Source organism: Triticum urartu, chromosome 1A (genome assembly GCF_056163025.1).
Source record: "Triticum urartu cultivar PI428250 chromosome 1A, HENAU_Tu73, whole genome shotgun sequence".
Classification (NCBI taxonomy): Eukaryota; Viridiplantae; Streptophyta; class Magnoliopsida; order Poales; family Poaceae; genus Triticum; species Triticum urartu.
In genome coordinates, this window is record NC_141873.1 from 108,109,209 (window position 1) to 108,119,843 (window position 10,635).

Sequence of the window (10,635 nt, forward strand, 5' to 3'; positions counted from 1 at the left end):
GTACTTAGCTGCAAATGATCACGAAGCTCGCCAACATGCATTCCGTTTTCCCTGAATTTGCGCGCATACCTCCATACGGGCACGGGTGTTGTGCTTCAGCATATCTGTACTGACACGCTGACCCACCTGGACCACGCAAACCTCTCCGAAGACTGCGTACACCCGGTGCATAGGGTCCACAACGAACTTGAAAACCTATAGTCAGAAGGTTATTGCCATGTGGGACGCATCCTGGCCGCCTGATGAGGAGCTGGGTTCAGGAGAATAGACGGCAGATGGGGGCATGGGGCGCCGTCCCCATCTATATCAGGCGCAGACCCCCTGACCCATCTCTAATACAGGCATTTCTCCACAGAAGAGCCAGAGACTACTCCCCTTCTTCTTGCTTTGCTTGCCCCATCTCTACCGCAGGTGTTCCTACTGCCATTGATCCGATCCGACCTCGGAGGCCGCGTTGATGGCTGAAGGGAGTGCCTATTTTGATTGGGACATGGCAGCCTCGGGGGCCGGGAACCACTTGACGAGCTTCGACCATGGCGGTGTTGCACAACACTTTGTCCATATTGATGGTGGTGCTTCAGCCGGGGTGGTCGTCGTCTCGGGTGCCGGATCAAGGGCTTCTGGTGGCATCAGGGAGATGGATCCCAACAGCTTCCCTGGCTATGGGAGCAGCAACGCCCCTGCGGCAATCACGGTGCCTGCTCGGGCGCCGCTGCGTGCCAGATCCAGCGGCCAGGGGCTGACACGGTTCAAAGGGTCGTGGGCCATGGAGGAAGACACGTATGTGGAAAATCCAACCCTAAATTGCAAACCTTTTTCTTTGTCCTTCATCTGCTGCAGCTTCGTCAGTTTTCTTTGTGATTTTGTTGTAGGCTGCTCAGGGCGAAGGTGCAGGAATTCGGCAAAGGGAGGTGGGCGAAGGTCGCGCTGTACCTCCCCGGCCGGAGCGGGAAGCAATGTCGGGAGAGATGGATCAACCAACTTGACCCCAACATTGAGGTGATCTTGCCAAATTTAAATTTCTTAAATTCCTAGCCCCTACTAGCAGCTTGTTTCTGGGGAATTTTGATGATCTGTGATTGAGTGTGCTTATGGAAAGAAATTATTCATTGCGTTAATCTGATTCATCACCATTCAGATGTGGGTATTAACTTCCAGATAAATAGTTAGTAGTCTTGTATGTCTTTAGTCTAATCAGTAAATGTGGCAATTAATTTCTTCATTTACACCACTAAATGATCACCCAAGTAATTTTCTGAAGAAAAAGAATTACAGGGAAGCAATTTTCTAAAATTAATAGGGATTGATGTTCTTGCCCACGCATTAGCATTTGAAATGTGTACAAGGATTCTGTGTTCAATCCGTAGATAAATAAAATTACTTGCACTTACAAATGTGGAAATTTACTACTCCATCCGTTCACGAAGATAAGCTGTTTTGGATATTTCAATATGGACTACACAGACTGAAATAAGTTAACAAACACGGTAAAACAAATCTATATACTTACAATTCGGAAAAAGTTAGAACATCTTATATTTATGCATGGAGGGCGTAATTGACATGGTGTCTCATTTTTTAAACTAGATAATTGTTTGTGCATTGCAACAGGAGTATAATTATTCTCGTAGATTAGCACGTCATTGCACGTCTATTATTACATTGGTGTGCTATAATCTTAGCCAGATTTTGTATGCAATTGTCATGATTTACGTGCTAGGTTATTGTTAAGCACTTATTTGGTAAGAATTTATTGACTTACCAAAGAAAATATTATTTATAAGAAAGATCGGAGATGGGAGTCAAAATATCATCTCATTGTTAAGCACTTATTTGGTAAAAAAAATATTGATTTACAAAAAAATATTATTATCTGAGAGAAAAATGAGATAATGGAAGAAGAAAAAAATCAAATAGGAGAACGGAAGGGGGAACCACATATATATAGAGGTTGGACGAAGGAGACACTGAAATGGGAACCTTAGGTTCTTTTTAACTAGTATAGAAGAGATTCTTAGCCACTAAGTGATCACCTAATTAAAAAAGTTTTCTTGATTATTTGCCAAATTATTGCTTCTACCTATTTGTGAGTAGCCACAATTTGATATCCCTAAAGTAAGAGTCAATGTACTAGCCCACAAATTAGCATTTGAGGCGTGGTACTTTCATTAGTTGAATCATATGATTATACGTCCAAAAGTTTGCACCTATTAAATTTGGCCACTATTCGGAAGTGGGTATTAACTCCCGAAAAAATAGTTAGTAGGATTGCATGTCTTTAGTGTACTCAGTAAATGTGGTAATTACTTTCTTCATTTAGGCCACTAATTGACCACCCATATAATTTTGGGAAATTAGTAGGGATCGATTCTTGGCCACTAAGTTATCACCAAATTAAAAAAATATGTTGATTATTAGTCAAATTGTTGCTTCTACCTATTTGTGAGTTGCCACAATTTGATATCCCTAAAGTAAGAGTCGGTGTTCTAGACCACAAATTAGCATTTGAGATGTAGTACTTTCACTAGTTGAATCATATGATTATACGTCCAAAAGTCTGCACCTATAGTTTGGTCACCATTCGGAAGTGGGTATTAACTCCCGAAAAAATAGTTAGTAGTATTGCATGTCTTTAGTCTACACAGTAAATGTGGTAATTACTTTATTCATTTAGGTCACTAATTGACTACGTAAGTAATTTTGGGAAATTAGTAGGGACCAATGTTCATGCCCACACATTAGCATTTGATATGTGTACAAGAATTATGTGTTCAATCCGTAAATAAAGAACCACACTTGCACTTACAAATATCCAAAATTTCTAATTGACATGGTGTGTCCTAATTTTTAAATTCTTCGCCACTAAGTGGTCGCCCAAGTGTTATCGAATTTGGTGCGCAATAGCCAGTGACCGTTCGCTGTCCAGGATGGCATTTGTAAACGGTGCGACTGGCAGTTTTAGTGTTGGGGGATGGCATCTTTGATAACAACAAAAAGCATGTCATTTTGTTTATTTAGTGCATTTTCATCAAAAACCTGCCACCCTCAGATCTTGATCCCGTGTTCTGTGGGTCATTTGCTGGGATTTCGTCCCCAGGAACATTCCCCAAACAGAGATAAGATTACCGATTCTCTTTTGTCGTGGTTATTTGTCAAATTATTGCTGCTACATATTTGAGACTTGTCTCAATTTGGTATTTCCTAAAGTAAGAGCCGTTCCAGCACACAAATTGCATTTTAGATGTGGTACTTTTATTAGTTCAATCATATAGACAAAACAAGTCACATGCTGATAGTCAGATACACATGTTCCAAAAATTTGATGTTGTTTATTTGTGAAATTGTTGCTTTTTGCTTATTATGGTTTTCCTGAATTTGGTGAATATGAGTAGATGTTCCTGTTCTGTGTTATCATTTGAGAGATGTGCGGGCTGCAAAACACTCGAGCTCCCTCAACTCCCTCCAGACTGGACTGACTACGCAAGGCGGACCCTACTTCGGTATGCATGCGCGGCCTGCTTCGCCGATGGAGATGTGCACATCACCAGCCCGTGCACCAAGCCTCCTTACCCACTGCCATGAGCCCTATGATGAGTTATGCATGCCATCAATCCATGCACCGAGCATCCTCCCACGTTCCTCTTTAGGCCCGATGAAGAATCACACACCCATCGTCACGCCTCACTTCCTGACATTCCCAATGCTCTTGGACAACAACCCAATGACGATGGAGATGGATGCTTTGCATGCTAGTTGAGCTCCTGGTAGGGCCCTGCCCTGGCGCACCACTTTTTGTGCCGGTGTTGCCTCCCATTCTCCCTGCTACTAGTTCCGCACCACCCTGGTCACCCACAACAAGGAGGGAGACGCTCACAAAGGTCACAAACTTTGACAAGTCAGCATAGCCCATGCCTGTGTGCCAATAACAGGGTCATTCCCATCGCCCAGCTCCTGCAAAGGCTTCTATGCTAACGAATGGGAGTCATTGGCAAGGTTGAACAGGTCAACGGGGAAGAGGTTGACTGCTTCATGGCTCTGTTCCAGGAGAGGCTGCCAGACATAGCGCCACACTCTGGACGCTTTTCAAACTTGATTACGATTTGGTGACGGTTCGGTTTTTTGGATGTGCTGGTGGGGCATGAGTTCAATATGGTATCTGAGCCAAGAGGTCTCAAGTTGAAGACCCTGCCAACGCAATATTAAACAAGATTCTGTAGCCTACATTGATCCCACGCCTAAGGACTAAAATAGCCTAGATGTGAGGGGAAGTGTTGAAACATATTGCCCGTCTCTCTTCACCAGTTCAGATTTTTGGATGAAATGACTGGAGCATGAATACAATATGGAGGATGCTTTGATGGAACATGGTGGCAAAGGTGGCCATGTGATGCCATCGCTGGCGAGCGAGTATGTCACGAGGACATCCTAATCCCTTCATCCACCTAATGTAGTATTCATGATCCATTACCCATTCACTCCCATGTTTGAGACGATGTATAAGATTTTTCCTCCTCCGCCCATTGATCCTTAGGTGAAAGTAACGAGTGTTAGGATCTCCCTAGTTAAAATTTGTGATCCTCGAGATTTGTCACTTGGTTCCCATGAACTGATCCCTTTGTTCACCAAATGAGTATTTTGGGCTTATTAAACTTATGCATGTCATGGCCAAGCTTATTGATAGAACCCTTTCCATGAGGTTGGCTCTGCACATGAATGATATTGTTTCCATTGCACAAAGTTCTTTCATTAAGAGGAGAAGCACCCACGATAACTTCATTTATGTGCCCAATGTGGCTAGAAGATTTTACACATCAAGACACATATGCTCCTCTTCAAGCTCAACATAAAGAAGGCCTTGGATTCCTTTAGGTGGGGCTATTTTACTGAAATTTTTAGTCACCATGGCTTACAAGGCCACTTTCGGGGATGGATCTCGACTGTCCCCTGCTTGACTTTTGCTCAATGGGATTGCCGAGGACCCGACGAAGCATGGTCATGGGCATTTTCAGGGGTCCGAGCTCTCCATTGACCCGTTGCACCATATATTTAGAAAGTATATGACCTAAGGAAAACCTCATCCTTTGGTGGATTCGTGGTTCCCTTTACCTCGACAATGTGGTTGTTTTATGTGCCTCTATCAAGCAAGAAGTCCAATTCCTCTCCACCATGGCTGCCTCTTTTGAGGATACTACCAGCCTTGTTACAAATTGCAGAAAGAGCCCTGTTGCACCTATATGGTGCAATAACAACAACCTTGATGGCACACTCTAGTCCTTCCCGCCATGTTATCCTTCCCCATATGTTACCTTGCACTATCCCTCATGGTCAAAATATTAAGGACGGTCCACTTGCAACACTTTGAAGATTAAGCCGCTGGGAAATTAGCACATTAGAGAAGGAATCAAGTTGATACCACGGGCCACATGGTCTTGGTCAAGGCGGTGCTCAGGGCTGTGTCCATACACCATCTTACACTGTTTGACCCCCTCGTGGAGGTTTTCAAGAAGATTGATAGCTTGAGGTTTGCCTATCTTTGGGCGAGGACAAACAATGTGACCGGAGGCAAGTGCAAAATTAACTGGGTGCAAGTTTGCAAGCTGGAGGAGTTTGCCGGCTGTAAATTCTTAATATTGAAAGTTTGCCATCGTGCTTTACTTACTATGGTTATGGCTTGACTAGGATGACCCGCAAAGGGTGTGGTGCAGTATGTGGATGTCATTCAACAATGATGAAGTGATCTATTAGTGGCGGCCACTTAGGTATGATTGGTGATGGAACAAAAGCCAAATTTTGGGAGTCATCATGGCTGGAGGGATGGGTGCATAAAGATATCACACCATTTAAAAAAATCCTACAAGAAAGGTGGCATTGTGGACAAGGTTTTAAGAGAATTTTGGACAAAGGGAATATATTAATATCGTGGAGATACCAATTACACCCAACCTCTGCAACGACGCAATGTCGTAAAGACATTATGGATGCACACAACCAAAAGACAAAAAGAAGAAGAAAATTAGATCCCGTATAGTGATCAATTCCTTGTAGCTGCATTACGAAGCACCAGCTCGACAACACCCGAAGTCCAAATTCTCCAAAAGCGATGCCTCCAAGAAGGAAATAGTGCACATGCACCATCATTGTCCGTTCCTAGATCTTAGGTTTTCACCCTGGAGAAGATCCATGCTCTCAAAACAATGCCTTCAACAAGGTCACTGCCAAGAACTACCAATTACGGCCAGGACTTGAGTTTTCATCTAGAAAGCTAAGACTTTGTACTCCGCCTATGCTGCCGCACCCACTTGCCGATGGCGCTGCTACAAGTCACGAATCACCAAGCAAAGTCCTCATCGCCACAAAGACCTGATCTGCCATTACTAGGCCTCAAACCTCAGCCACCATGACGTTCTTCACCACTCTCTTCATCATGGAAATCGAAATACCAACATGTCCCATAATGTAACAGACAACGAAGCTTCGCGTCACGCCCTCCTAAAGCCAAACGTTCTAAAATAGGGGCGCACACGAGCAAATCCCATCCGATCCAGCAACCTACAGGCGTCAAACACCCAGTAGAAAACAAAACACCGGCGAAGCCTTCCGGAACTCGTCAATGGCCAAATCAATGAGGGCTCGCATGAAGCAGAACATCGTCTTGGCACCAGAAGAACCCTAGGAATGCTGCCAGAGGGGAACAAATCTGGGCCGGGAACCCCAGATCTGCGACCACCAGCCACCATGGCCGACCCCACGCTGCCGTCACAACCATGATGGAATAGCCATCTGCTGCCTTGCCGGGCGCCCAGGGCACCCGTCGTGGCCGTCACCATGATCGTCGTCGCTGCATAAGAGACCCGGGTCGCTGCCACGGCTCCCACGCTTCCTCCACAACACGGCGAGCCACAACGCCCAAATTAGGCCATGGAACCGCCGGTCGTAGTCGCCAAGTCCACCACCCACCTGTTATTGTACCTACCGAGTGTAGAGCATCATAGTAGCGGCCAAGACAAGTAAGTGCAGCATGCAGGAGACGTCTTCGATCTGAGGCTCCATGCAATTTCTGCATTGATCACCACAGACCTCACACACACCACCAGTGCCGCACAAAGTGGAGGATCCCACCATCGGTAGCCTTTGCCCAGTGGCATAAGCCAGTGACGGCGAGATGGAGACGTAGAGGAAGGGGTGCCGGCGGTGGACATTTGTTTCCGCCCATGCCACCTATGGAGGCGACCAAGGTTTTAAGAGATAAGTTTTAGGTTCTATAGGTTGGTAGTCAAGGAGGCCTCACACTAGAGCACATCCAATAATTCTTCATTCAGTAAGACAAACTTGCCAATGCATGTCATCATCCAACTAGACATCCAAGATACAACCATGAGAAAGCTGATCAACGACGGGAATTATACCGCCTCGTGGCTTACAAGGCTCAGTTCGTTGGCCTCATCTGATCCAAGTTGCATGCCACGGCTTGAAAGGTTTGGGCATCCTAAAATGTAAGTTCTTGGCTTGGTTTGCCATCTAAAATAAGATTTGAACGACAGAGGGTGCAACGTTGGGAGTGACCAAATTGCGACCAGTGCCCTCTTTGCAACCAAGTGTAAGAATTGGTGGCTCACCTTGTCATCAAGTGTCGGTTCTTGCCTCAAGTTTGGAACAACGTGGTCTCTTATATTGGTATTCATGCTAGTATGATGGTTTGTCATCGTATTGAGATGCTGAAGTCTTGGTGGAAAGAAGTCCTCCTCAATAATTGGCAACCGAGGAAATCTTTACATTCTTTGCTCCTTGTTGGATGGGAGATATCGAAGGAAAGGAGCACGTGTGTCTTTCAAAAGAAAGTGAGGCCGATGGCAGTCATTATTCACCTCATCCAAGATGAGGCGTCTCTTTGGGATATTGTGGGGGCTAAGCATTTGAGTAATGTAATGCAGGAGAGTAATTTGGTGCCTTTGTGGTTGTTAGTTTACAAACTTCTCTTGTTAATCAATAAAAATGTAAACATTTTTCCTTGTTCGAACAAAAAGAGCATAAAATCTATAAATAAAATTGACACTTGCAATTGTGATATAATCGATATTGCTAACTGGATTTTTTTTGAAAGTTTTGTAAATCTCGGGCACCTCAAATTACACCATATGATTCCGAAAATTGTTGCACATGCAAAATATGTGTAATTTTAATAAGATATCTACAAAGCAAATAAGACATGCCCTTTTTTTGTATGGGCCGATCCTCTCCAAATAATTATCCACATACTAACTTTTTTTATTTCCATTTTTTCTATCAGGCTCATTCCATCATTTCATCAATTTATATGTGGCATATACCAATTTTGTGAGAGTATCAGGCTTAGTTGGAAATTTTCTAACCGATAGATTCCTGAGATACTTTGAGATTCCTTAGATAATTGGATATTCTGGCTATGTTTTCCGATCTTGGTGAATTTTATCTTGTTTCAGAGTGTTGCATTTTTTTGTTTCAATGCGTAACATAATGGAAGTAATGTTCCATTACAAGTAATGCTACATGTACAAAGGTTTACTTAAAGATTTTACCTACAAACTGAAGTGGAGGATTGTGATTGATAATAGGAGGATGAGGGGGGACCACCCCACTTAAAATCAGCGGGGAGAGAGAGAATTAGTTTGGAAGGTTAAGTAAAACTTTATAGGTCTAGCATTATTGGCTCCATTATGTACCAACAAAAACCTTATCTAAACAAGTTCATTTTTATTTGTTGGTACACGAAAAAACATTATGATGCATTTTGAAACAAGATAAATATTTCAATACAATTTTGGTACTCTTGAACAACACGAATTTTGCAAACAAACAAAAAGGTAAGATAAATCTCAAAGCAATGACGAATGGTGGATGCATGCACGGCATATCCATGCATGGTATAAAAATGACACTAGGTTGACTTCTAAATAAATAATGCTTCCGTGCACATGAGTGTCGTGTTTCATTAAAAAAGTAAAGGTAGTAGATACTACTTTCAGTGTGTGGTGGTGTGTTCAATTGTATTTCAATGGAATGTTATGCCATAATTAATTAACTTACAAATACTTCCCTTGCAGAGGAAAATCTGGACCGACGCGGAAGACATCAAGCTGATCGAGGCGCATCAGACGTGGGGGAACCGCTGGTCGGTGATCGCCCGGCTACTCTCCGGTCGGCCGGAGAACGCCATCAAGAACCACTGGAATGCCACCAAGCGCAGTCTAAATGCGAAGCGCCAGATCAAGAAGAGGAATAGCAAGAAACCACCTCCCGGCCAGCTCTCCCTTCTTGCGCAGTACATCCGCAGCGTGGAGCCGCACACCAGATCACCCGCGGATACACCTTCGGTGACCCCACCATTGTATCATGACCAAGAGCATGGTGGGCAGATGGGGATGGCCGGTAGAGATACTGCCGTCGTCATCGCCCCTACCGAGCATGCACACCTGACCTACCCCAATCCGGCAATGATTGGTATGTACTACCACCTGAACCCGACAAACATGCACTACTGGGCACCAAATTTGAATGCCGCTGATAGGCAAAATGAGGGGTACTCATATTGCATCCCTCCCAATGCGCACCTGAACAACTGCCTGCCGTACGGCTTGTCACCGACGCAGATGGTTAGTGAGCAAGACATCCAGCAGGCGGCCAATGCGAGCATAAACATGTACACGTTCACTGGACAACGTACCCTCCCGGCAGTGGTAGAGATGCACCATGAGTCTGCCGCCAACAACCAACTGGGCAATGTGGGTGGTGGAGCTGGAGGCTGGTCCTACTACTACGACATGGACACGGCTGGTTCGAGTGGCCTTGCCGGAGGTAGTGGTAGCGGTAGCGACCCTGATGACATCGACGTGGTGCAGATGGCCTTGAGGGAGTTTGCCATACGGGACCAGTAGGTGGTCACCCTCAATCAACTGGCTAGATTCAAGTGAGACATATATGTCCCCAGAGGATTTCATGTCTAAGGAGAACAATGTGATTGTAAGTGTGTTGTGCTTATGTACTTTGTTTGATTTGAGAACTTCATAAAGGTAATTTAAGTGGTCCATCTGGGGAGGTATGTTACTTTGTTCACATTTGCTAATCCTCGGGAAATTGTTTCAGTATATTTTGGTAGAGAAGAGGTAGAAAAACGAGGGAATGTCAAATGTGAGACTACCAGCGGCGACGTCTCTAATGTGCTTGAGACATAAACGATGTTGCTGGCCTCGGCATCTCCATGGAGGACTAACAGAGGGTTGATAGGTTCAGACTGAGAGGTGTGTGGTTGTCGACGGAATATATGGCATGGTGGATGGGAATTAGAGGGAAGTCATGAGCGGTGGCAAATCAGACAAGAAAGGGTAGTGAGGCAACATGCGAAAGCGTTGTTAGTTAGGTTGGAGGCGGCGGTGTTGCTGACGATACGAATGGTTCAGTTGGAAGAGGAAACCACTAGTGGAGGAAGAAGTGTGGCCAGCAAATCAACTAAAACAAAAAAGAAATGTTAATTAGACGATCCTTACTTTGTTGTACTAGTTGAGACACACTTGAAGTTCACATGATAGAGTTGAATACGTGCAGTTGAAAAAAATAGTTGTGTCCCAAACATTGCAATTTATATAGTAGCTCGAATAGACG

The 10,635-nt window shown here is 44.4% G+C and overlaps 1 protein-coding gene across 1 annotated transcript; it reads left to right on the plus strand.

The window, feature by feature from the left end:
* The first annotated feature begins 365 nt into the window (after positions 1-365).
* Positions 366-10,067, plus strand: LOC125532756 (uncharacterized). The gene is made up of 3 exons (XM_087526062.1): positions 366-780; positions 873-999; positions 9,081-10,067. The coding sequence occupies exons 1-3, from the start codon at positions 458-460 to the stop codon at positions 9,909-9,911; spliced, it is 1,281 nt and encodes a 426-aa protein (XP_087382188.1). The 5' UTR covers positions 366-457; the 3' UTR covers positions 9,912-10,067.
* Positions 10,068-10,635: the final 568 nt, after the last annotated feature.

Excerpts from the sequence above, each read along its gene's own strand:
- LOC125532756 (XM_087526062.1), top strand. The coding sequence starts at position 458 with ATGGCTGAAGGGAGTGCCTATTTTGATTGGGACATGGCAGCCTCGGGG. Across the intron at positions 781-872 it reads TGGGCCATGGAGGAAGACAC|GCTGCTCAGGGCGAAGGTGC; the intron begins GTATGTGGAAAA and ends ATTTTGTTGTAG. Across the intron at positions 1,000-9,080 it reads AACTTGACCCCAACATTGAG|AGGAAAATCTGGACCGACGC; the intron begins GTGATCTTGCCA and ends CTTCCCTTGCAG.